Here is a 27,752-nt window from a genome sequence, read left to right on the forward strand (position 1 = left end):
CTAGAACCTAGGGAATGCCCCATTGCGGGAATAAGGTCCCTTTGGGCAGTCCTGCCTGCATCTGGCCTCCTGGGAAGACTGACCCTGAGATGGTCTCCGGCCTTCCCAGAAGGCTTGTCCACTCGCTCTCTATAGAGCTGAGTTCCTGCTCCTGCACCCAGGGCTTCCTTAGACAGTCTGCCTGTGTCCACGACCTCCCTTGCTGCTTCTCAGGGCCACTCAGCCTGCCTGTGTGCCTCCTTCAAAGGGCCTCAGAGTCTCTCCTGAAACGGTGATTTTCCTCAAAAACAACACAGGGGAAGGTGTGCGGTATGCTAGCGTCATGGTGGGCACAAGTCATAGCCTTTGTTCCCCCCAAGTCTTTACCTTGCCACCCACCAGCAGTCAGTTCAGGAACCATCGAGAGCTTCCTTGCTGAGCTCACACTGCAGAGTGGCTCAGAGAGAATGAACTCCCACGGGTATCACCCGCAGCCCCTCCAGGCTTTGGGGCCCCAGGGAAAAGAGCAGACACTATTATAAAGGAAGCTTGTGGGCTGTGGAGGCAGCTCGGTGGATAGAGTGTTCTTGCAAACATGAGGATTTGAGTTCAAGCCCCAGTCCCTACACAAAAACGTCCCATGTGATAGCACACTTTCATAATCCAGCTGTGGGCAGGCGGAGACAGGAGGATCCCTGGGAGTCAGAGGTGTGCTTCAGGCCAATGAGGGAATCTTGTCTCACCAAAGGTGGACCATGTTCCTAAGGATGACACTCAAATTGTCCTCTGGTTGACACACACATGTGCACGTGTGTGTGTGCGTGCACACGCGTGTGCACACACATACATGTAAAAAGAAAGGGCAGATTTACTATGAAGTTATTGGTGAGGCTGGGGTCTAAATTTGTCTTCCTTAACAACAGAGGGCTGAAGATGAGTGGAAAGAGTTTATTGCAATTTTCTTCTCATCTGACTTAGTTATTTTCGGCAGCCAAGGAGGCCGTTAAGTCCAGACAGCCTGAGTCTGGATTTGGTTCCTGGGTGGCTTGATGAATGTGATTGTTTAGGGGAACATTCACAATACCCAGTGCTCTGATGAGCTCATGACGATTCCCAAGTGCTCTTAGTATTTGTAAGAAAGGGACCAGCCCTCTCATCTTCATGTCCTTTCCAGCCAGGGTGATTTATGTTTTGTCCTCAGTCCTGATGAACCAGTCCTGGATGCTTTGTCTCCGTAATTGGAACTTCAGTGTGAAAAGTCCGTGTGTGCAATCCCAACCCCCCACCCCGCCCCAGTCCTCAGTGATCTGCAGCCGCACGTGATAGAGCCCTAACCACTGCTTGGTAGGAAGTGACAGAGGAATCCAGTTGTGTGGGTGAACCATCACCTCTCATTTGCCTGATTTAAAACTCAAAGGTGTTGAGTGGGACGGGGTACAAAACGTTCAGAAAGTTCTTACACAAACCCAGGACTGGTTAATCGGTGGCTTAGCTTGGAACATTGTGTCCAGATTTGTAGAAATTTAAAAATAACCACGGGAATGGGGTGGAGAGGGAAGAGAAGCAATCTGAAATGGTCATGTACTAAGTACCTGGGCAGCGCATCACAACCCCTGCCCAATCCCCAGGCTAAGCAGCTGCTGTTACTGGAAAGGAAAATAAGTGTAATTGTAACTTGTCACCAGTGACCTGCGTTCAACACCAAGGCCCGAGCACAGGCAATTACCTATAAGGAGGCTCTCCCCTTCTTAGCTGGGGACACCTAGCAAGAACATAGATGTGCTTGCATCCTTTGATGCATGATTCCATACCTGGGACATTGCTCCAAGAAACCTGACACACAGAGAAATGTTTATAGCAGCATTTGTCATTAGAATACAGTGTTGGAAACAATCAGACTCGTGCCCATGCACCAATGAGTCTGTCTGCACTGACATGTCACCTGAGTGGCTTTCGGATCTGAACAGGAACAATGGTGGCTACCAGGAAAATGAGTCTGTAACAAAGTGATTCAGGACTCAACTTATGTGTCATATTTGGAAATGAGAATATCTAAGAATCTGTACAAAAATAAGAGAAAATTTTGTACACGTGAAGAGAATGTGGATACCATTTTCGTGGACCACCTCTCCACCCCCTCCCCCAAGATATTACATAGTTATATTTGAAGACGGGGTGGGGGGGGGCTCCAGGGAGCTTTTCTGAATGGGATGGTCGTCATAACTGTTCACCACATACTTGTGGTCTTCCTCGGCCTCGCATGATAGGACTGTGCTTTCTGGCACACTCGGGGGATTAGATAGGGGCTAGTGACTGGCTCTGGCCAAGGACCATAGAGTGGATATGCTTTGAGGGTTCAGTGACGAGGGAAGACGCCCAGGGGTCCTCCTGCTGCCTTTGATGCAGTTGACCGAAAATGGCAGCCATTCTCCAGGGTTGAGCCCAGGTGACTACACCCTTGAGAGCCCTCGCAGGTCCCCGCGGACATGCAGCAAAAGCAAGAAATGCAACCCACTGCCTTACGCCTTGGAGATGCTCTGGTCATGCCTCAACATACCTCAGGGTAGCCTCACCGCTACCTGAGGCCCAGCTCGGTGTAACTCTTCCACATCTTGAAACAAGCCAGCCCGCAGAAGGACTTCCATTGTGCAATCCCACTTCCATGAGGCTCTTAGAGTGAGCAGTTTCATCCAGAAAAATTAGAGTGGTGTTTGCCAGAGGCTGTTCAGGGGAGGGGCAGGAATGGTTTAATGAGCGCAGAGTTTCAGTTGTGAAAGTCTGCAAATGGATGGTGGTACTGTTGGTGCAACAATGTGAAAGTATTTGATGCCATAGGACTGTGCACTTAAAAGTGTATAAGATGCTAAACGTGTGTGTGTGTGTGTGTGTGTGTGTGTGTGTGTGTGTGTGTGTGTGTTGTTGAGACTGAACTCCCAAGGTCTTGCACATGCTAGCCAAACACTCTATTATCAGCCTACACCCCCAGACAACGTGATATATTTTATATTCTGGATAGTGTGTATCTTTATAACAGAGGAAACAGTAGAAGACCATGCATTTCACCCCAAAGCTGGGAGGGGGGAGCGTCCCTGCCTCCTCTTCTGCCTCTCAGCTCAGGAGCAAGCCTGTAGTTAGGAGAGAAGTGGACCAGCACCATCTACCCACTGGGGCTGGGGAAGCTTGCCAGCTTGGAGACCAGTGGTTCTTCAAGAGATGACCTGCATCATCCTGGGCTGTATGGCCACCTCCTTTCCTCTGACCATGAAGAGCTCACCACTGCATCCTGGGAAGAATAGAGATCAGGACTGAAACGCTCGACAAACAATGTCCCCACCCCAGCAGAGTCCTCTGTGTGGGCTGGTGGACCGGTCACTGAGCACCTCCCACTCAGCTCCAGCCATCCTACCAGGATGGCAGCCCTCACTGCCAGCTCCTCCCGGGACAGGCATGGGCAGGGGCAGTGTTCCCAATGGCTGAGAGCTCAGGACAAGTGGGTGAGAATGTCACTTCTTCCACAAGCTCTGTCACCCTGGCCCAAGCTGAGCAGGGCCTCAGTGAGCGCACCTGTGACGGGATCCAAGTGCTCCTGGTTTTCAGGGTCCAGTTCGTTGTCTCCCAGTGACAATGGCGAGTGACAGTGAGCAGAGCTGAAGAGCCAAGAAAGCTTCATTGAAAATGAAAGTAAAGCAAAAAGCTCTGAGTGACAGGGAGGGGTCCCAGAAACATGGTGGCCAGCCAGCATTCTGGAACAAGGCTTTCATACACTAAGAAGGAACTTGGTCCATACCTATATGCATATTACACATTAAGTTTGGGTGAGCTTTATTGGTTAAATTTAAATGTGTATAGGGTGCTGGAAAGATAGCTTAGTGGTTAAGGCACTTTCTGGCAAAGCCAGAGGACCCAGGTTTGATTCCCCAGGACCCGTATAAGCCAGATTTGCAAGGTGGTACACCCTCTCTCTCTCAAATCAATAAATAAAAAAATTTAAAAGCCAGGCGTGGTGGCATACGCCTTAAGTTCCAGTACTTGGGAGGCAGAGGTAGGAGGATCACTGAGAGTTCAAAGCCACCCTGAGACTACAGAGTAAATTCCAGGTCAGCCTGAGCAAGAGTGAGACCCTACCTTGAAAACCCAAAATAATAATAATAGTTATTATTATTATTATTATTATTGTTTAAAAAACAACAAAAACATTTTTAAAATTTTTCAAATGGTGGTTCATGGAGATGAGATGAGCACAGATTCAGAAAGCGCCTCTGAAGGGAGAAGAGTGAAAAAGATTTTTTTTTCTAGAAGGAGGAAGAACCCTAAAGAAAACAGAGGGCTGCCTGTGACTGCCACCTTGACGAGGCAGGTTTAGGTTCAGACTGGAGCTGCCTACCAGTGTTGCCAAGGCAGCGTGACAACTACACTTCAGTCCCCTGCTCTTCACCCCTCCCGTCCCTAGCTAGCTGCCTGAGGCCAGCCCTGCTGTTGTCCTCATGTAGAGTCCTGGTGGGAGAAAACCTGAGGATAGGGGGCCTGCTGTGAGGCCCAAGAAGGTGAGGGGGCTGCTGACGACAGCCTGGGGACACCTGAGGCCCTCAGCCAGGCCCAGCTCAACGTCCACCTTTGTGGCCTGGCAGCTCGGCTCCAGCCAGCACAGGCCACCTGCAGCCGCGCTCCTTCAGATGTCATGTTCCTTCTGCCCATGGCAACCTCATGTGGCGGGTTACTCCTTCCCTGACTAATTCACAGCCGAGCTACTTTTAGCCCTCCTCGCCCTCCTTCATGCTGCCACCAAATTACACAGGCTTTATGCCCAGCCTTTACAACCGGAAAAGAGGCTACTTATTTATAATCTGTCACAACAAGTGACGAAAGGAAGTGGCACCAGTCATCCCACCCACTCTTGTGCCCTGTCTGGTCCCATGGGAGGGCTCGTCACAGCCTTGGCCTCTTTGCTTGCAGCCTGTGGCTCTTGTGTGGTGGTCCTACAGACACAGCTCTTGTTCGAGGCTCTTGCCCAGCGCGGTGCCCCAGGGCTGCCTCTCCGTTGTGCTTTTGTGCATGTGATATGAACATATGTGTATGCACGTTTGCATATGTATGGGTGCATGTGTGTACAAGTGCACACTAAGGCCAGAGGTTGGAATTGTGTGTCTTCCACAATCACTCTCCACCTTATTTACTGAGGTAAGGTCTCTCACTTGCATCCAGAGATCCCATATTTGCAGAGTCTAGCTAGCCAGCTTGCCCAGGGACCCCTCATCTCTACCTCCCAAGCACTGGGGTTCCAGGCACCCGGGCCTTTAGTTGGAGATCCAAACTCAGATACTCACATGTGCCGTATCTCCAGCCCCTGGTCAGCGTGTGTGTGTGTGTGTGTGTGTGTGTGTGTGTGTGTGTACGTGAAACTCAAGGTTAGCTATACCAAAGGGGAACATCTAGGAATGTCCCACAATTCCATTTCCCAATGTGCACTTTCCACGAGAGTGATAGAAATTAGATAATGCCCTCACTATCGAAGGTAAGCTGACGGAACCATTTGATCTGCACAAGAGTTCCTGGGCCTGTTCACCCCTCCTTCGGCAGCCTGGTGGTCCCCTGCTCCCAGGAGGTCCCTATATTGATGCCAAGCTTAGTGAGGACACCCGATCGGCGTAACACGCTACAGCCCAGAATCCTAGACACCAGCGTTCCTGCCGCCTCAGCCTCCCACGTAGCTGGGACTAACAGGCGCAAGCACGGTTCCTGGCTAGAGGAGCTGTCTGAAGGCTCAGCCTTTGTTCTTGGGGTGTCCTGGAAGCACTTCTCAAAGTTCTCCTCTGCCTTAATGACAACCTAACCCCTTCCCCGAGCTCCTGCTCGTGTCACACAGGCTACCAGGCTATCTATTGTCAGAGGCCCCATCGTAGCCAGTGGCGTGTTGAGCAGGTCGGCCTGCGGGCACCCAGCTAGGAGCTTGTAGAGCTGGGATTTGGGCCGAGTCCTCTGACTTCAGAGACGTGACGTCCCACAGTGCCACCACGCCTCCCTTTCCCAGTGCAGCGATTGGAGACTCAGTAGAAGGGACAGGAGACATGTCCAGATGCTAAGCTTTTTACACTATTACACAGTTGTGTCAGAAAGTTAGATGACCCATTCCCTAGGCCAGAGACTGTCCTGTTCTGCTGTTCCCTTCACCCAAACTAATGACAGTCAGCATTCTGTACCCCTCTACACACCCTCTGAACACAGTGCCATCTTTATCAACTTAACTTGCTTATCATTAGATCGTTAGCACGTAATTGCAAGATGAATGGATTAATTCTAATTTATTTGCAAATCATTAAAAGCAGTCCTCAAAAACATTCTCCCTAAAGATTATTTGGGGTTGCTCAGGGCAAGAGAATGAAAGGGACAAAGCTAAAAATGAAAACTACATAACCACCAGCCTAATTAAAGATGATGAATAAACCCCCAAACTCTCTGAGCCAGGCCTGCCTGCCGCCCCCCCCCCCCCCCCGCCATGCTATACGGGGAGACTGGGGTTGTTGTTTCTGAGGCAGATCTTCAGGCACCATGTTCATGAATTCCTTCTCCTGAGCGTTCCTGTCACTCTCTTTTCTGGAATAGCCTCCGTTTGATGGTGAAGATGAGGATGAGCTGTTTCAGTCTATAATGGAGCACAACGTGTCCTACCCTAAATCCTTGTCCAAGGAGGCTGTCTCCATCTGCAAAGGAGTAAGTAGATTGGGGTTCCTTTGGCTACCATGGGCCAAGATGGCTAGCAGGGTGTATTAGTCAGGGTTCTCTAGAGGAACAGAATTACTAGAATGAATTATTTTATAAAGGGAATTTATTGGATTAGCTTACAGTAGTCCAATAGCAGTTGCAGGCCTGAGAATCACCGAACCTGGTAACTGCTCAGTCCACGTGGCCAGATGCCTCAGCAGTCCCCACCCGGCACTGCAGATCCAGAAAGCCTGGAGGCCTCCTGAGGAGCCGGAAAGCCTGGAGGCTTCCTGAGGAGCCGCTGGGTTTCGATCCACGTGGGTCTTCAGTTGATGTTGGTCTTTAGTCCGCACTGGTCTTCAATCCACGCTAGAAGGTAGGGAGCAGCTCCGGCAGCCAAGTGGAAGGAAGGAAGGAAAAAAGGGAACTCTTCTACCCAGAGCTTCCTTATATCAAGTCCCTCTCTGAGCGGGACCGCCCACTCTGGGGGAAGGGCTCACCCTGGGAGAAAGACCTCCTCCTTTAGTTGATCCTTCCTAGAAGCAGCCTGTGGATTACTAAACAGATCAAGTTGACAACACCTTAACTATCACAAGTCCACCCCTTGTCAACTTGGCATCAAATCATGTCTCCTTACATCATACTTAATTTCCAAATGAAAACAGTAACAAGCTCATAATTCCGCCTAACGTCGCATAACTATCCCACGTACAACCGGAACTGCAAAATCTTCCCCCCAACACAAGCTTAGTCTCTAATACAATGGGTCTAATATAAATTCAACAGTTTAGCTAATGATACAATCTTAATATTGGTGTAGATACAACACTCTGTTATCAAGGCAGGACAGAAACATTGCAATCACAGCCCTCGTTTCTGTAACTGATCACGTGGCCTTAGCTGATATTTGTAACTGCCTTCTTCTACTACCCATTCTGTATTCCCTCCACCTTCAGCAAGCACCTTGGCAGGTCTTGGTTCTTTACCTGGAGGGGTAACCCATACCTTCATTCCTGAAGGATCTGGGCCATTTATCACACTACTTCTATTGGGTTGTTGCAGTCGTCCATTGACTTTGACAACAGGACATGGTAACACTAACAGACGCCCTAAAGGATCTCCTGCACTCCAGGCATACTCTTCCTTACCGCCATTGTGGAGGAGCAGCCCAATTTCCCCCTGGTAATCTGGATCAATCACCCCTGCAATCACTGTAACTCCTTTTTCAGCCTGTTCACTCAAGGGCATTAGGAGCCCAAAGTGACCAGGGGGAAGTCTTAGCTTCCAGTTCAATAGAATGTTCTTTGTGTCTCCTGGCAAAAGCACACCCCACTTCTGGTACCACTTTACTGTTGCAGTCCGGTTCACATTGCTGGTAGAAATCACCCAACCAAGAGCAGCTTCTGGGAAAAAGAGGTTTATTTTGGCTTACAGGCTTGAGGGGAAGCTCCATGATGGCAGGGGAAAACGATGGCATAAGCAGAGGGTGGACATCACCCCCTGGCCAACATAAGATGGAACACAGCAACAGGAGGGTGGGCCAAACACTGGGATGGGGAAACTGGCTATAAAGCCCATAAGCCCACCCCCAACAATACACTCCCTCCAGGAGGCATTAATTCCCAAATATCCATCAGCTGGGAACACCTAAGTTTATGGGGGACACCTGAATCAAACCACCACATTCCGCCCCTGGCCCCCATAAACTGATATCCATACATGATGTAAAATACAATGCATTCAGTCTGACTTTAAAAGTCCCCATAGTTTTTATCAATCTCAATGATGTTCATACATCCCCATAGTTCAAGATATTTTAACTGAGCCATAATACCAAAATATAACCTCAAAATCCCAGAATGGCACAGAATAAATATTGACACTGCAATAGATGGCATTGGGCATAGCAAAGAAACATTCAACCAATACAAGATTTAAAACAACCAGGGCAAACATCAAACTCTGTAGCTTCAAGTCCAGCAACTCAAACCAGTGACAAATCTTCAAGTCCAATAATTCTAACCAGCAACAAGTCTCTGGCATTCCAATTCCGCCCCTCCAGCTAGGCTACTCACAGTCCTGGAAAACTTCATCGGGGCCGGCAGCTCCTCGGCAGCCATCTCATGGTCCCGGCATCTCCACTGGGTCTTCAATACCTTTTTGCTCATTTTGATTTGTTTTGACAGACAGGGTCTTGCTGTATAGCTCAGCTAGGCTTGAACTAACTCCGTGTGTAGCTCAGACTGACTTTACCTCTCAATCTTCTTCTTGCCTTAGCCTCCCAAGTGCTGAGATGATGGGCATGTGCCACCATGCCCAGCTGCCTTTTCTTCCCTTCCAAGAGACATGGCGAACATGTCATAAAAAAAAAAAAATGCACACCATTGCAAATGCAGAGGCTAGTGTTCAGTGACATGCAGGATATAATGGGACAGAATAAGTCCCAATTCCTCCTGGGCCTTTGTCCCGGCCTCTCATAGTATTGAACGTCTATTTCCACTTCATTTCCTAACACTGCACCAGAGGTAATCACAGGTCTTTGGAAAGTGCTAATTCTCACCTCTTGCCTCACTTGGTGTGACACAACTTGTGTTTTGTTTTGCTTTTTCTCTCTCCCTCCCTCTCTTTATCTCCTTCTCACTCTCTGTTTTTTAAGATACACATAAAATGGGACAGATCGGTGACTTTTCACACAATGAATACACTCATGTAACTGCACCCTGGTCAACAGACAGACCTCTAGAAGCCCTCTCCTCCCTACCCTTACAGTCACCCCACACCCCCAACACCGTCATCGTCTAACTACAGATGAGTCTCACCTGTTCTGAGCTTCACACGGATGGGATCTTTAATGTGTGCCCCAGACCTGGCTTCCCTCCCTCACTCACTCACTCACTCACTCTGCTTGCAGGGGTAGATGTGGCCATGTGGCTGTGATTCTTTCTCTCATGTTGCTGGAGGTTAGTACCATGTAGACACACTGCACTCTGTCCATATGTTTCCTTCCTGGGGGGTACTTGGATGGCTTCCATTTTGGCTTGAGACTGTTATAAATCGTACTTCTTGGAAACTTCTGGGTCCTGAGTGAACACACTTCTTTCAGGGGAATGTCTAAGTGAGTTGACCAGTTTTTAACAGTAAAGTCTTCAATCACAAAGTACCTTTTTCTCTGGCAACATTATCTAAGGAATAATTCCTATTTTGCAACAACATGTTAGCCTGCTCAGAAAGAGTAATGATCAAGTTTATAAGTAAAATATAATTCAATTATGTCACTTTTTTTTACTCATTTTGATAGACAAACTGAATATTAGTGAAGCATCTTTCTCCTCTACCCCATCTCCCTGCCCCTCAACCTCACTTTTACCCCGCCACCCCCACTCCTGGCATTCCCCATTTGCCTTTCATATTGCTTGAGATTCTTTTGAAACTTACTGAAAGACAGTACAATGCACTTAGTATTTTCCATCTGGCTCAATCACCAGGGAATCATCATGTAAGTGCTTTAAGGGAAGGCAGTTAACAGACGTGCTAAGGACAGAGACAGCTGATGGCTTCTGCCTTCAGAACTCAGATGGGTTTTCCTAACCCATGAGTCTTTGATGATAATTTGGTCCAGACAATAACGAGAAATGTGATGCTTATTCAGAATCCTATGTGATGATGGCCTGTGATACTTTCAGCATAGATGATTTTTAGTGGTCACGTGAATTTTATCAGCCTTCTCTCTTTCTGTCTCCCTCTGAACCTGCCTCCCTTTGACAGTCCAAGAATCAAACCAGGGCTTTACACACACACTAGGCAAGTTCTCTTGAGAAGCACCCACTAGATCTATGTAGAGAATTCAAGTCTGAGATAATGAATGGCAACGCCTGTATAAATTCGTCTGACTCCATTTGGCCATGGCTTCCAGCTGCTTCCTTACTGTGATAATCACTATAGAAAGGCCACATTTAGGTAACAACTAGAGTCTGTTCAAGCAGACCATCTGTGCAGGAGGCAGAGCTGGACCAGGGAAGGCACAGACTATATGAGGTTCTTGTCAACCAATCTCTTTTTCTCTTTTTCTTTCTAGCTTATGACCAAACACCCAGCCAAGCGGCTGGGTTGTGGGCCCGAGGGAGAAAGGGATGTCAGAGAACACGCCTTCTTCCGGAGGATTGACTGGGAGAAACTGGAGAACAGGGAGATCCAACCTCCATTCAAGCCTAAAGTGGTGAGTCTGGAAAAGAAGCCCGTGTCCCTGATTCTGGTGGTGGCTCTCCTACTGTTTTTCTGGGAGTCTAGAGACCCTGACCTTGGCAGAGTAAGGGAGACGGCCAAGAATCCACTCAGGATTGTGCTTATCCCTAGAACCTGAGCATCCAGGACTGCTGCTGCCTCAGCAGAGTGAGGACAGATGCACAGACATTAGTGTTCCTCATCCTCAAAGTGTCTGACACATAAAGTGCTTCACAAGTATAAGGACCTGAGTTCAATCCCCAGGACCCACATAAAAATGCCAGGTGTATGGTTTGGAGGGATTGCTTAGTGGTTAAGGCATTTGCCTGCAAAGCCAAAGGACCTAGGTTCAATTCCCCAGGACCCACGTTAGCCATATGCACAAGAGGGCACATATGTCTGGAGTTCGTTTGCAGTGGCTGGAGGTCCTGGTGCACCCATTCTCTCTCTCTCTCTCCATCTTACTCTGTCAAATAAATAAATAAATATAAAATATTTTTTTTAAAAAAATTTAAATGCCAGGTATAGTGGTATGCACATGCAACCCCCATTCTGGGGAAGCAGAGATAGGAAGGTCCCTGGGCTTCACCAGCTAGTCAGGCTAGCCTAGCTGGTAAGCTCCCGGTCAGTGAGAGACCCCCGTCTCAGAGGAGGTGAACCACGTTCCTGAGGCTGACAACTGAGTTTGTCCTCTGGCCTCCACGTGCACTTGTGCACATGCACTCACACACATTCACATGCACATATGCACATACACTCACACCAGAACTAAAGATAAAAAGCAATGACAGCATGGAGCACCCCGACCATCAGCAACCCGTGTCTGCGCCGAGCTTGGCACTCTGGGGACACTGCACTGGGCAGAGCTGTCCTTTTCCCTAGTCCTTGGCAGGACTTGGGGCTCATATGTGTCTGCAGCTGGCCTGGATTTCCCCTGCCCAAGTGGGGCCCTGAAGCATGCCTGACTCTTCAGCTACCATCGGTGCCTACTGTACCCACAGCAAGGAATGTGAGTGAGAGACAGAGAGAGAGTGTGTCACTCACCAGTTCTGACATCACCAGCTTTAGTCACTTTTCTATGTGATTCCCAGTTGTTAAAACTTATTTAACACACACAATAGGACAGACCCTATTCTCAGTGCTTTATGAATACTAATTCCTGTAACCCTCCCAACAGCCCTGGGAGATGGGCATTATTTATGATCCCCAGTTTGCTACTTGGAACACTGAGGCACAGAGGGGCTGAGTCATGTTCCGGAGGACACCGCTGGCAAGGGTCTAGAGCCAGGAAAAGGTGGTGGGGTCCTTCCTCACTCAATACACCATGGTTCTGTGATGGCGAGAGCCCTGCAGCTCACTCTGATGGTGAACGGCAGGCAGCGTGTGCCTTCTTAACACTGCCATCTCCCGAGCTAAGCTAGACCCAGCCTCTTTGAGACACCGACTCCTCACTCCCTCCGAGCACTCCTAGCACAAGGCATCGCCAATATACCCATGCCCTCCACGTCGTGGCCAGTGTTGATCCCCAAGCGCTCTCCTCCCTAGACCACAAAGAGAGCTACCTGTCTCACAGTCAGGGTCCAAAGCATCCACCCTGCTGGGTTGGCCCCATTCTGTTTCGGCCGGAATCCCATTAGCAGGCCAAGGAGCCCCCCGTGGTAGCAGAGTGGCTGACTGAGCAACACGCAGCAGCGTCGTTATCAGACGAGCCCGCGTGTCCTCCGCTCCGGGAATAACGCTGCTGCTGCTGCTGCTGGTGAACCCACTGGATTTGATTTTCCAGAGACGTTTTTAGCACAGTCTGAAGGCAAACTAAAATTAATCAGGTCAGTTGACTTCCTCCTGAATCATCGTTTCAAGCAGGCACTGAGATATCTGCTGCCTCCACCTGTTCTCCCGCCGAGCCCCAGACCCTGAGCACTCCCAGGGGAGCCTTTTCTTCAGGCCACGAAACCTGGCCGGTTTGAGGACAGGGTGAGCACAGTGACAAATGATGCTGTAGACAGTCCAGGAGTTTCTTTGTTCTCTCCTGCCTCTCATATTTCCTTGTCTTCTCACATTCCAACAGGGAACGTAAGGGTGGCTTCTTTGCCGGAGCCACCCAGAGACATGCGGACCTTGCTTGAAGGGTTCAGCACAAAAAATTACTTGTCAATCACTTTCCATGACTTTCCAGAAAGAAATGAAGTAAAGGAAAGCCAGCCATAAAACACATTTTTTAAGCTTTTCTTTGAAATCCTTGATTTCAGAAGGAAATTTAGTTTCAGTCTCTTAACTTTCCATGAATACTTGGTCCCAAATTATATGTAGAGAAAACCAGAAGTGACCTGGCTTATATTGTGAGCTGTTCCCTTGGGTCACAGTAGTATCTGCAAGCACAGCAGTTTCCAGGGCAGACAACTGAGGCATGAGCAGTGTTGATGTTCAATCCCTGAGGAGATGAGGAGTGTGTTTATTTATTAGTTTGTGTTGGCTGAGTGATAGTTTAAAAAAAAAATGATAAATTGCATTTGGTTGTGAAGAATACCCTCCCTCAAGTCACAAAAGGAATCAAAAATTGTGGGCAAAAAAAAAAAATCCTAAAGGGCTGGAGGGATGGCTTAGTGGTTAAGGCATTTGCCTGCGAAGCCAAAGGACCTAGGTTCAATTCCCCAGCACCCACATTAGCCAGATGCCAGATGCACAAGGGGGCGCATGTGTCCAGAGTTCGTCTTCAGTGGCTAGAGGCCCTGGCGCACCCATTCTCTCTCACTCTCCCTCATTCTCTGTCAAATAAATAAATAAAAATAAAATATTTTCAAAAATCCTAAAACTGGAGTCTTTGTACAGAAGGACATGCTTCAAGAGCACCCAAGCCAGGGACGGAAGCAAGCTCGGCTGCTCTGCTCGCAGTGAGATTCTTCTGCCAGAGGGCTTGTGCGTGACGAAGAAGGCAGACAGAGGCAGGAGACACGGGAGCGACGCAGTCAAGAGAGGAGGTTGGGGCAGGTGGGGCCAGACGTTTCATTTTGTCACAAAGCAGAAGAGAGTCAGGGTCATTCAACACGCCGGGGAAGCTCTGGTCGCTGGAGGTCAACAGAGAGGCACTCCATGCCACACGTGGATCAGAGTTGTCTCCTAACCTCACGTGAGAGCCATTCTGCAAGGACGCCTAGGATGAAGCGCCGCCCACATGGCACCGTGCTGGACTGGGAATATCATACGGCCAAGGCTGCAGTCGCACGTGGCAAGCACGGTGGTGGGCAGAGAGCGATGCAGACACAAGTTTCTCCGGGATTTGGCCTCCCACCTTCCTCAGTGAAGTGTGGTTCCCTGATCTGCGGCCACATGAAGACGCAAGTGTTCCTCCAACAGGTAGTTTTGTTTCTTTCACATAGACAGGGATGAACAACACAGGCCTCACTGTGGCTGCTAAAAAAAATAATAATAATAACACCCATGCAGTATGGCTGCCAGAGCCCCTGACTTCCTTCCGTGTGCCACCCATGTGCCTGCCTTTGAGGGCACAGCCCCTGAGCAGATGTCATGACTCTACCGACAACCATGTCTGTCTTAGGGACATTTGCCCAGTGGGTTTCTAACAAATACTGGCCAATGATTTTCCCTGACATTTACAGGCTTCAGGACCATTAGCTGTCCTCATGCGCATACTGCTCCTGGCTCCCCACGGAATCCAGCCTTTGCTTATTGTAAAGTACCAGCCACAGCACTTTACGTGTTCACCTTGGTTGACCGGATGCTCCTGGAGATCCACTTTGGGCTCCTGGCATCAGGGTCTATTGTCTTTGTTTTATTTGGATTTTACTTTACTTTTGAACCTCTAGAAAAGATGATTTCAGAACCACTGTGATTGCCATCTCTCCAAGTGCCAAAGTGACTTGCGAAGCTATCCTTTAGACCAAAGTGTCATGAAAGACGGGAGGTCCCTCTCCCCCCCCCCACCAACAAAAAGCCACTTTAAAGTGCTGTGGTCCGTGAGGCAACTCCATATAGGAATTGCCATCTCCCAGTGACATTAAGGTCAGGATCTGTAATGCAGAGAGACATGAGTGACAGGCATTAATCGTGGGAACAAAAAGCTCAGAAGTAAGAGAAGGGAGCTGGGGAGATGGCTCAGTTGGACAACGTGCTTGTCACACAAGCATGAATATCTAAGTTTGGATTCCCCGTACCCCCGTAAAATGCTGGGTATGGTAGCACACCCTGTGATCGCAGAGCTGGCAAGGTGGACATGGGAGGCTCCGGGAGGCTTGCTGGCTAGCTAGTAGTCTAGTTTAAGCGGTGAGGTCTGGGGCCAGTGACAGACTGTCTCACAAACTGAAGGTGGGGAGCGATAGAGGAAGAATGTGGCGTCAACCTCTGTCCTCCACATGCACACGCACACACACGCACACACTCACACACACGTGCATGTGCAAAAAAGTGAGGAAAGAACCTGTACTACAGCGACCGGTGGTGGGAGAGTCCACTTCTGGATAGTCATGTCTGTCCACAACAGGCCACCATGTAGCATTGTGAAGACAGCATTTTATGGAAGATAGGCTGGTAGCTGGGCAGGGTAGACGCTTTCAGTGGCTGCCCTATGTAGCACGGCCAAAGCAATGGCAACCCCAGCAAAACACCGTTTTCTCTTTATGAGAAGAGCACTGTGGCCGTGGTGGCTGGTGCCAGGCATCTCCTCGAAGCAGGCAGGGAGCAGCAACCCCGCCTTGCCTGGTACTTCTTCCGGCCAACCTGAGTCATCAAATGGAGGCCCGTCCATGTAAAAGAAAAAGAAAAAAGATGCAGCTTTCAAAGAGGTGGCGCCTTCGGAAAGCTCCATTTTCAGCTGCAGGAGAAACAAGTATCCACCTGCCTCCCCAGGCTTCAAGGCGGTGAGGCGAGGGGGTGCAACCAGCCTTGCCGGGACCACCTGACTCCCACTGAGGGAAGGTCAGATCGCTCGTTCTGCTTTGCCTGAAAAACAAAAACATGGAAGCGCCAAGGTTCTAATCGGCATCACTTTGACCTTGGCAGGCTTCATCCTGGCTCATTATTCATGTGAACAAAATGGCCAAGAACAGCCTTCAGATCTCCGTTCACCCTGCCTGAAATGAGCAGCAGCTTATACAAATATGGGAAGCCTAAAGCTAATTGATTTTTTTGTTCTCTGGTGGATCCCATCCATTGGCACCATGAAGCAAAATAGCTCCTTCACAGACAAGCTGGAGAAAGTCACTGTGCATTAAGAGTTATTAGGGAGAAGAAATTCATCTGCAAAGTCAAGGCCAAGAGTCCACAAGTAGGAAATGCACTTTGAAAATGGGCCTGTCTTTCAGAGACGGCCTTTCTTGGGAAATTACAGTAGTTATTTTATCAAAGAGACGGGGGGGGGGGACAAAATGGAATAGCTTTCATCAAGACATTGTCATCCTTGCAGCAAGAGCCAGGAAGAACAAGAGCAGAGAGGAAAGGCGCAGGTGCGCCCCAGTGAGCAGACATTGTCACACCCTGTCCCTGAGACCCGCCACCAAGTCCTCTGTTTCACCATGTCATTCCCCTGTGTGGGGAGGATGAGGGTGTTTGAGGGTTGCTAGCTACTTTTTAAAAATTATCTTGAAATAATTCCTAGTGTCCGACTTGTGGAAGCATTGGGACGCTGGGCATCGTGGCAGCATGTGTGCACTCCAGCCCTTTCCAAGGTAGAAGCAACAGTATTACGAGTTGGAAGCCAGCCTGAGCGACACAGTGAGACCCTGTCTCAGATGAAACCAAGGGATGGAGATGTAGCTTAGTGGTAGAGCACTTGCCTGGCATATACAAGGTCCTGGGTTCAATACCAGCACTGTAAGAAAAAAAAATGTATTTGGGAAAATAATATAATATAAAGAATTTTTACATTCCCTTTATCCAGATTCCCTAAATGATATCATTTTGTTGTACTTGCTTTATTATTTTTCTAGTCTCTATCTGAGCCTGTGTGTATAGACACACACACACGCTTTTCTGAACATCTTGAGATTAATTTGCATATGTAATGCTTCTCTATACCTAAATCGTTCCATGTACACTTTCTAAACATGAGGACACCTTGTGCCACAGTGTTCTTTTCATAATTAGTGCACAGAGCTGTGCTGAACAGCAGCTCTAGGTGCAGGAGGCAGGGCCCTGCAGCGAGTCTAGCGGAGACAGTTAATCAGTTCTCTTGAGTGGCAGGCAGATGTATTCTCTTGGCCCTTCTGTTGAGCCAATAACAGGGATGGTAATTAAAATTTAAATTCTATAGCCAGGGGAGCTTTGCTGACAGTATAAAAACACTCGCCATCCTTAGAGATAGGAAGAAATCCCATCATAGTACATTTGAGCTTGATTGAAGCCTTTAAATCAGCCCAGGACAACACCTTTTATTTGGCGAATTGGAGCCGCTTTTTCTATTCTCTAATAATTACCCTTCCAGATAAGTTTATGCTTGGAAGACAAGTTGGAAGAAATGGAACATTTTAAATGGCGGCCGATACAAATGTGTAGCATGATTACAAACCTTAGCTCCGATGGTGAAGGACAGCATACTGACCCTGTCTGCTTCCAGTTATGTGAACTGACAGGTCCCCATGGTCTGAAGTGTGAACCCTGACGATGATGACCACCACACTGCTCTTGGGACAGGACCCTCAAATCCTCCAAAGCAGGCCATTAATATAAAAATCAAATGGAGTGGGGTTTTTTGTTTTGTATATAATTTATTTATTTATGAGAGAGAGAGGTGGATAGAGAGAGAATGGGTGCACCAGGGCCTCCAGCCACTATAAATGAACTCCAGATGCATATGCCACCTTGTGCCTCTATCTGGCTTACATGGATACTAGGGAATCAAGCCTTGAACCAGGGTCCTTAAGCTTCACAGGCAAGCACTTTAACGGCTAAGCCATGTCTCTCCAGGCCCCGAAGTGTGTGTTTTTATCTCAGAAAATAGCAGATGTGTGTCTCACACCTATACACATAATGTGGACATATAGCCTGTGCCCATCAGCACAGTTATCCATAATCATATTTATTTCAAATAGCATTTTCCTTCCCAAGATAACACCCCGGGGCATAGATAGGATGTATATTTAATGATGTCAAACAAACAAACAAACAAAAAAAGCCCTCCTCCAGTCCCTCACCACCATAAGGGTTGCCGGCAAAACATCCCCTGTGAGGAAGTCCCAATCTCTTTTTAAAACAAATAAGTATTGTTATTATTATTTTTTTAATTTTTTTATTTATTTGAGAGTGACAGACACAGAGAGAAGACAGATAGAGGGGGAGAGAGAGAGAGAGAATGGGCGCGCCAGGGCTTCCAGCCTCTGCAAACGAACTCCAGACGCGTGCGCCCTCTTGTGCATCTGGCTAACGTGGGACCTGGGGAACCGAGCCTCGAACCGGGGTCCTTAGGCTTCACAGGCAAGCACTTAACCGCTAAGCCATCTCTCCAGCCCAAAATAAGTATTATTAAAATACTATCTGTGAGTGGTACAGTAAGCAGCAAAGCAGGAAAGGAAAGATGGGGTCTCCTGCTCCCCAGCTACTGCTAGTTCCACAATCCACACTCTTTTCTGTAACCTTCCAGGAAGTTTTGTGCATGAGCCGACATGTGCATAAATGAGATCTCACTGCATTTTACATCTTGCTTCTCTCACACAACACTATAGCACAGACGTTCGTGGGTTCATGGCATTCTTCACACAGCCATTCCTGATTCTTGAGTTCTCCAAATCCTCTCCTCTGTCCGTTCTTATCCTCCAGACTTTCTGTACCAAAACACACTGGCTTCAGTGGGCATCCAGGCCTTCGGTGAGCGCGTTTCTAGAACGCTGAGTGACCAAACCAGCTAACTAACCTCACTTTTGAAGCCTTAACCGCGTGCTCCCGCTTGCATTGATCCTGCATGGTGACCCTTCCCAGAGCATGCTCAGCTTCATGGACAGGCCAGAGCAGTAGCCATGGGCCCTCAGAGGGACTGTGGACCTCACCTCTCAGGGAGCCCGATACACAATGTGCCAGCCTGTGTCTGCTGTTTGGCTTAATGAAATGATTCGGGGGGCTGCGCAGAGACGGAGGTGATACTCTCGCCCGTGCTTGCACTGTGCAGCACAGTGCTGTGGTCTCCCCCAAAACTGTGACTTAAAATACAGGTAAGGTTTCTCCTACTACCAAGGAAGTCCTGCCACACCTAAGAACCGTTAGAGACCTTCCCCACCTTTCCTTTTGTCCGGATTTCTATATTCCTACCACGCACCTTTATGCTTGGTGATGCCTGCTCTTCTGGATTTCATTGGGCTTGCTCACTATTTACTTTTTAGCTTCTCATGTTCCCAAGCCAGTGACCATGGGATTATATTACTGAGACACCAAGGGGCTGAGGCCAGCACATACACATGCTCAGTGGCCTCTCACAGGTAAGAACGGTGGGCAAGAAGCCACGCCCCACAGCACAGATCAATCTCTTCCCAGCGCCCTTTCACAGAACACAAGAAAGAATGCTGCTCACCACATAGGATGTGGATAAGGGCCTTGCAACCTAGCTTCCCCTAAGAGCTTGCTCCATCCTACACTTTGTGACATCTTTGCCCTGCCTGATTTCTCCTGAGTTCATTTTATCAATTGATGAATTTGTCAAAGAGTCGGAATGTCAAAAATGATAAAGAAATTAGTCCCGTAATTCAGATGAGGAAAAGGGCATGTAGATTATTTTATGTAATATTCGTTCGTCCTTCAAATATCCCTCACAGGACTTTTACATGGTGGGCTCTTGCTACATGTGTTGTGTCCTATGGCTGTATCACGCCTCCTCATTTAGAAAGGGTGTCACATACACACTCCTCACAACAGCCCTGGAAAGTGAGGGGCCACATCTGCGTTCCTTTATAGGAAGCAACAGTGGCTTTCCTAAAGCTGTCCCCTGGGGTTTCTCATCTCTAATGCTCCCCTCTGCTGTTGTCTCGCTTGCCCTCAGGGGTCAACACTGCCCAGTGAGCACAAGGCATCACCTGGTCTCTAGGAGACCAGTGGAACCTGAGGTCACACACCAGCCCAGCGGGCCTGGACCGCTGCTACTCTGTTCTCTTCCATTTTTGCCCTGTGCCAGCATAACAGCCCAGACAGTAAACGCTTCCATTGGCCAAAGGGGTGGGTGGCCTTTGGAGGTGAGGACCATACTGATCCAGCCCAGGGATATTCCTCATGAGTTGTTTTAGCTGCTGTGTATATCTAGTGGCCTAGAACTCTGAGGATACAAACAACCCAAACTTGCCTGCTATTACAGATAGCCATGGAGGCTGGCCTTCAAATCACTGTCATAGTAACCTTCCCTCTCCCCCTCCCCACCGCCAGGGTATGCTGAAAGGACATCTGTGGCCTCGCTGGCTTCATGTGCTCACTCATTCACTTGCTTATTCACAGGTACCACTATGCATGCCCACCTTAGCATTCACCTTACTCCCTAGTGAGGTCCAAGATGACGCCTGAGGCTCACTACCCATAAACTTGATGGCCGTAGACTTGGATCATAGGTGGCAGTCAGACTCTATTCTGCATTGAGGATGCCATGAACTCTTAAATACATGTTTGTCTTTTCACCCAAAGGTTCAAAGAGCTCTGGTTTTATGTGCCTTTCCTATATGCACTGGTGGTAATTGAAGCCCATCCTAGACAGTTGCACACTATCTTTAAAAACAAGTCACTAAAGATCTTCTCAAATTTTACCTAAAAGAGATTGCCTATTTCCAGACCTTGTTTTGCTAAGAAGTAGAGAAGACTCTTTTACTTATCAAATTTTGGTTTTTTTTAATTTATCTATGTGAGAACAGAAACGAGAATGGGCATGCAGGGACTCTTGCCGTTCTAAATAATTCCAGACACATGTGCCCCTTAGTACATACGGCTTCATATGGGTACTGGGGAATGGAACTCCAGCTAGCAGACTTTGTAATCAAGTGCCTTTAGCCCCTGAGCCATCTCTCTATCTAGCCCCAAGACTTGTTTTTAAAGCATTGAGAGACCCTCTATGCTACAATTATAGCTGACATTTTTCGTAATACCAGATTTTTGGTTAAAACAGTCATACTTCACCCAGCCCCTTTGTTGGGGGAAAGAAACTTCCTTCTGGTATGATTTCTTTCAGAATAAAATGTCCTTCTGAGTCTTAGGTTTCATCTGCTCCTCTGACTCAACTCCAGACTTTTTCAGGGCTGTCTTCCACGTTCTTTGCTAAAATATACTCATAGCCTGTTTGTCCCACCATTGATGTGTTTGAACTTCAGTGACCCGGGTTCTTATTCTTTGCCCTTGGCTTGCCCTTGCCTGTAGTCTCTCCACCTAACTGAACCAGCTTAAGAAAAGCTGTCATCTGCTAAAATGTGATTTCTCTCTCTCTTTGAGTCAGGGAAAATTCCAAGGAGAATCAAAGTGAGAAAGAAGTGGAAGGTGTTTCTGGTGGCAACAGTTTTGAGAATAGCAGTTGCATTACTATTCGGTGTGATTTCAGACCATTGGTTAGATAGATGTGGGCTCTGTGGTATTGCCTGAGCTCTGTAGTCCTCACTGCAGCCATAGCAAGAGGCTCTAATCCAAGAGCTCTTGATCCCTTTTTATTACAGTACTTAGCTTTATAAGCAGTGGCAGTCTTAGGAATAACCTTTCTTGGAATACCAGCTGTAGAATTCAGTGTCTCAAGCATCCTTTTTAGTGTTGATGTTTATGTACCCCTTCATAGATTCTGAGAACCTTCCTTTCCATATTTATTTTTTATTTGGCTGTAAAGCTATGGCATTTGGGAACATCTCACTGGGATCTAATTGGTGAATAAATGCCATAAAGACAGTATTCAAATGAAAGGATCACATGTGTGCAATCTTTTCAGAGAACAAATCAATAAATGCAAAGCTAAACAGGTAGATATCCAGACAGGCAAAGAGAATATTGCACCTTGGCTAGCCTTGCTCTTCCCTATAGACACATTCTTTTGTTGTTTTTCTTCCCCTGAAATTCATTCTTGCTCTTTTTGGCATGGCTAGTGAGTGTCAGGTGAAGCACCGGTGATGTCTTTTTAAGGATGCACACATCCTGTCCCCTGGGACATCAACAGTAGATTCACTTGGATTCTTCCAGGCAGTGGGCATCAATTCATCAGGTTCCAAAGAGATGTTCTCCTCAGAGACAACTCTGCCAGGGGTGTAAGACTTGTTTAAAGTGCTTTCATGTTGGGCTTCTGTAACTTCTCCACTCTCTGCTGTCACAAATCAGACTGCCCAGTTTCCTTATTTGGCCCCTACAATTTGCCTTTACATTGCCCTTGGGACCTGATCAGCCTCTCATTATAGTTTCGTTATATACAGCTGAATATTTCATTACAACAGCACTATTGACATTTTTAAAGCCAATAATTCTTTGAGAGAAGAAGAGCAGGCCTACCAATTTTAGGATATTTAGCAATATCAGTGGTCTCTACCCACTAGATGCCAGTGGTAGCCCTTTCAAAAGTCATGAAAAGCAAAAATAGATCTAGGAGCTAGGGAGCTTATCAGGTAAGAGCACCTGCCATGCAAGGCTTGAGTTCACCTGATTCCCCAGTACCTACATAAAAACAGCTGGACATGACCACACAAGCCTGTAACCCACATCCTATGGGAGCAATGACCATGGAATTGCTGTGGCTCACCAGTCAGCCAGCTTGACCAAAACTGGAAGTTCCAGCTTCAGCGAGGAACTCTGTCTCAAGGAAGCATGTGTATGAGCAGAGGAGGAAGACACCCAATGTTCTCTGCCCTCTGCATGTGTGTGCATAGGCAAGTACATCTGTGCACATACATGCATACACCACATCACACCACACAACCACACATAGTACAACGCACACACAGATTCCCCCAGGGACAAAATCTTGCCTGGTTTAGAACCACTTGCATGTCAAAGAAGAGCTGTTCATCTGTTTTTATCATCACTGTGGCATATGAAGGGAGCACCCTCGTGATCGCTGGTTTTCACTTGTTTACCTCACTGATGAGTCAATCGCAGACTCCGGATCAATTCCTGAGAAGAGACAGTACATCTTTACTTACTTCTTGAAGCATGCTTTTTTTGTGGTTCATAATGGCCTGTGCATGTAGGGTGATGTAACATGCAGACTCTGCCTCTGCTGACCTTTGCTTTGAAGGGCCCTTCCAAGGAAAAAAAATCTGGAGAACGCAGAGTGTGGGAACAGTTTGGTTGTCCCGTACGTGTGAACAGGACTTGCATGATGAACTCATAGTCGGTGTGTGTTCCAACAGAGACCTGAGGGACCCTGCCTTCCACCAAACATCTCCACACACAACTCTCCTCTACCACACACACATACCTCCCTGATCACTGCAGTGTGAATGGCCTTGTATTCAGAGTATATGCCTGCTTAATAAAATGAAAAAAAACGCAGAAAGGAAAACTGTAATTTATGAAGACCTCACTTTGAACCTAGGACATGCTTAGAAACAAGTTTTAAAAAGAAAGTGGAAAGCTATAATGAAACTAGAACTGTTTAGAAGCTAGAAGTGGTAATAAAATATACTCTATGAGACTAAAGTAGTCTCATTTTTTAAAAAAGTAATGAGCAATATTATCTGGGCATGGCGGCACATGCCTTTAATCCCAGCACTCGGGAGGCAGAGGTAGTAGGAGGATCATTGTGAGTTTGAGGCCAGCCTGAGACTACATAGTGAATTCCAGGTCAGCCTGGGATAGAATGAAACCCTACATCCAAAAACAAAAAAAAAGTAAAAATAAAAATTAAGTAATAAGCAACAGGTAGTGAGTCTGACCAAGCATGAGGCTCTGTATGGAGCTCCGCATTTAACCTACATAATGGCATGGTAGGGCAATGTAATTTTTTTCCCTATTTTACAAATTGGGTAGAGCATCTTTCACAGATTATCTAGAACTTCCCTTTGTTAAAGATCCACATGTACCTGATTAGGTTAAAAATTATGCTAATACAGAATTAATTCATGTTGTATACAATATGTTCAAAATCCTTATAAGAAATAGCAATGAAGCTCCCAACTCTGTTTGAGAGTTACCTTGTCTCAGAGACTTTAATATGCCAAAATCTTTCTGGGAGCTATAAAAGTGAAGATACTCCCTTCTCTCTAAGCTGAGCCAGAATCCCATACAATGCTACATAAGCAGCTGTGCACTGTTTCCCAAAGACCATCACAGGGCAGCTATGTCAGAAACCCCCATTTTCAGAGTGTTTTGGTGAGCCCTAAAGGCAGGTAACATTTGAGACAAATAGTGTGCTTTACTATGCCTCCCCAGAGTAAACCTCCTCGATTAGACCATGCTGTGAATGAATGCCTTGTTGGCCTGTCTGCAGGTTAACCAGTTCGGTCTGGACATGCATAATTCCAGCTTAGCACAGGAGCTCATCTCCTACCCTTTCCACCAGATTATTTTAAGAAGTTTCTAGAACACCTCAGTTACATGACAAAAATTTTTGGTTGATTATAAATATTATTGCAAAAGAACCATATGTGGGACAATGATCTCAGTTCAGGGATGCCTACAGGACCAAACAACATCAAGGCTCTTTTCAGCATGGAGCCATGAATGACAGCCCTGTGTATTCAACATGCAAATAGCTCCACTTTACTCAGTGAGATGGTAGTGAAAGAGAAAAAAAAAAAGTCTTCATTTTCATCTGGGGTTTTCATTCTGGGGATATGCTTAGATTTACAACCAAACTTTGTTTTTTGCTGTGCTTGGCTTCTGATTCCAGTAGGCCTGCAAGTCCTCCAGAATTCCGCCTGCCTAACCAGTCCCAATTTCCCCAGGCCACGCCCATCCCCTCTGAGTGCTCTCAGAGCATTGTTCCCTGTGTTTTATATCTTCTGACCTTTCTTTTTTTTCTTTTTTTTTTTCTCCACAGTGTGGCAAAGGAGCAGAAAACTTTGACAAATTCTTCACACGAGGACAACCTGTCTTAACACCGCCAGATCAGCTGGTCATTGCTAACATAGACCAGTCTGATTTTGAAGGGTTCTCATATGTAAATCCCCAGTTTGTGCACCCGATCTTGCAGAGTGCAGTATGAAACTCACTAATGAGAGATCGAATGCCTCCCCAGTCCCCAGCCTCCCATCAGTGGGAAATGATCCTTAACCCTAAAATTTTAAGGCCATGGCCTTGTGTCTTATTCCACATGGAGGTCTGAAAATTGTAGAGTCATTAGTCCACATGTGATCAACTTTTCAGGGTCTCTCTCTCTCTCTTTCTGTCTCTCTCCTTTCTTCCTCCTGCTCAGAACCAAGAACATTATCTTAGTGAAAGATGATATAATGTACAGCGTGTAGTTTAATTATGTAGAAGTTACATCTGACTGTAGCTTAACCCTTTATAGAAAGCAAAGAGACTCTTACCCCTTTTTTGGGTACGATTTGATATATTCTCCATATCCTTCATCTGTGAATTTTCACCATTGACATCCCCTAACCAGAGATGTCAAAGCAAACCTGCCCCAGCCCAAGGGCTGGAAACATCTCCGCCCAAGATGTCTTTGGATTAAAAGAATGGGGACCCCAGAGAATAAGCAAAGGGGGATTGAGGATAGGCAAGATTTCATGGTACCCATCGCCTCTATTTTCTGCTTCAAAGGAAACAATCCCTAGAATCCAAGATGGACTTAATCACTGTTCCCAAATGTTATAACCTAACCATAGATTTGAACAAGAAGCAAAGAAAAATACTTCAAATAAGTATTCACTGAATCTGTCATCTGTGTCATCCTACTTGGCTGATAGCTATCTTTATACTTGCATTCTTTTTAAGAGGCCAAATTGTCTAAGGACTTTGCTAAATGATCATGTGAAATCATTTCAGTTCAAGGATAAACCAGTGTGTATGTATGTTCATTTTTAATCTCTGGGAGATTATTCTTCAATCCAGGGTGCCATCAGTAATCATGCCACTACTCATGAGTGTTTTTAGCCAACTCACCCACATACCCACCCACCCACACACATAAACACACACACAAGATTTTGCCACCTTTGTGGCTACCTTTCCTAAGAAGCTGAAGTGTATGCCCCATCCCCTTTTATACTTATTTATTTAACAAGCTGCAGTGTGGTTTATGGAAGTACGATGTATAGTAACTTAATCAAAGTCTTGAGTCCAGCATCAATCCCTATTGTTTGATTCTTCTCCTCCCTCCAACCCTGACATCCACTTAGGGATGAAAACAGTACAGTTTCGGGCCCCATTTCCAGTTCTTGCTGAATGACACACCTGGAGCTATAGAATCAGGATACATGGATGCTTATCAGTTCAAAGATGTTTTCTTGCTAGAAGATTTTAATATGTTTTGCAAATGCATCATGCAATGGATTTTGCATGTTTATAATAAACATTAATAACAAGTGAATCTATATTATTGATATAATTGTATCAAGTATAAAAGAGTATTATAATAATTTTTATAAGACACAATTGTGCTATATTTGTGAAGGTTCATGTTTCCAATCTGCTTATATGATTAAGTTTTAGCTTTATTCTTTGCCTCCATGCTTCCCCTTTCCCTTCCCTCCTGCACATTGGCACTGTATCAGATATATTAATTTTTAATGTAGATATAATTTCAAATATGAATGGCTACTTTACATGTTTCATTAGGCTTTTACTATATATGTGTGTATATATGTATATATATATATTTGATTCTCTCTGCAAACCACAGTTTTGTTTGTTTGTGAGGATTATTTTTGAGACAAGACTCTCTATTGGCTTCTTAATATCATCCTCTGTTCCAGTCCTTCCAACACTCCTCTTCCTCTTGTGGATAGCTGAAGTGATTTTTCCAGTGTGCCTGCTATGTTTGTGCATATGTGGCATTGTTACAGCACCTGGACTGAAGTAAGTGAGTGTGTGTGTGTGTGAGTGTGTGTGTGTGTGTGTGTGTGTGTGTGTGTGTGTGTGTGTGTATTGCTTTGCTCTGTTTAGCCTGTGATTGTTGGAGACCCTAGGGGAGGGAGAGGTGGATAGATTTCCTTCTTTTGTGTGTATATGGACAGACCAGAAACATGTAGTTTGTCTTCCTCAAATGTTCCAATACACACAAGCTTCATGAGACAAAGTATGTGTCGGCTCCTAGGCACAGCCATCCCTGAAGTTACCATCAGACTCTTGTCAGAGGCTGTACATTTTCTCACAGCCATTGCTAGAACTTGCCATTCCTGTCTTGTGAGGAGCAGTTTTTGGCAAGACACCTTCCCAATACAGGGTGCTCAGAATATCCAGGCTTCTGCAGCATAAACAATAAATAAAAATGAAGGTTGTGCTCAATGCTTGTAGAAAACTTTTCCACTTCTTCCCCAGAGCATCTCCCAACAAAGTCCTCTGCTTTGTTACTCCCTAGCTGTTTTCCTGATGTCTTCATAACACACAAACCCAAGAGTCTTTGAGGTGAGATGCACAAGCTGTGGTGAAAATCCATGATAAAAAGAAGGTAGGGAGTAGGGAATGGACCAGGCCAGACCAGAAAAGAGCAGTTTGTTCTGTCCTCTTTTATGGATTCTACGTTTCAAAACTCAAGACTCCTCATGCACTGAGCTTTGAAGTTCTACTCATTAATGCACATCCTGGAGATATATCCTTATCGAAAACACTATGTTTGATCCAACAGTCAAAGAACTGGTTTATAGAATGAGCCTAGGAAGCAAAAGGATCAGTCTCCTTTCCTAGGTGGTCCAGCAACAGGGCTGACTCCAGCATAGCCCAGCAAGATAAGGAAAGCCCCACAAAGGAACACATGGGGTGATGGGCTGTTCCAGAGCACCGTGCTGCTCTCTTGTTTTAAGCAAGCA

General features: G+C 46.7%; 1 protein-coding gene across 2 annotated transcripts in view; it reads left to right on the forward strand.

The window, feature by feature from the left end:
• The window catches only part of Prkca (protein kinase C alpha), a 447,179-nt gene extending 420,554 nt beyond the window's left edge, over positions 1–26,625 (forward strand). For both annotated transcript variants that reach the window (XM_045157944.1, XM_004655131.2), the window contains exons 15-17: positions 6,580–6,687; positions 10,754–10,894; positions 24,821–26,625. In XM_045157944.1, coding sequence (XP_045013879.1) covers positions 6,580–6,687; positions 10,754–10,894; positions 24,821–24,985 — 414 coding nt within the window. In that variant the 3' untranslated portion in view covers positions 24,986–26,625. The remainder of the gene's footprint in view (positions 1–6,579; positions 6,688–10,753; positions 10,895–24,820) is intronic.
• The last annotated feature ends 1,127 nt before the right edge of the window (positions 26,626–27,752 follow it).

The sequence above is a fragment of the Jaculus jaculus genome, chromosome 9 (assembly GCF_020740685.1).
Source record: "Jaculus jaculus isolate mJacJac1 chromosome 9, mJacJac1.mat.Y.cur, whole genome shotgun sequence".
Lineage (NCBI taxonomy): Eukaryota > Metazoa > Chordata > Mammalia > Rodentia > Dipodidae > Jaculus > Jaculus jaculus.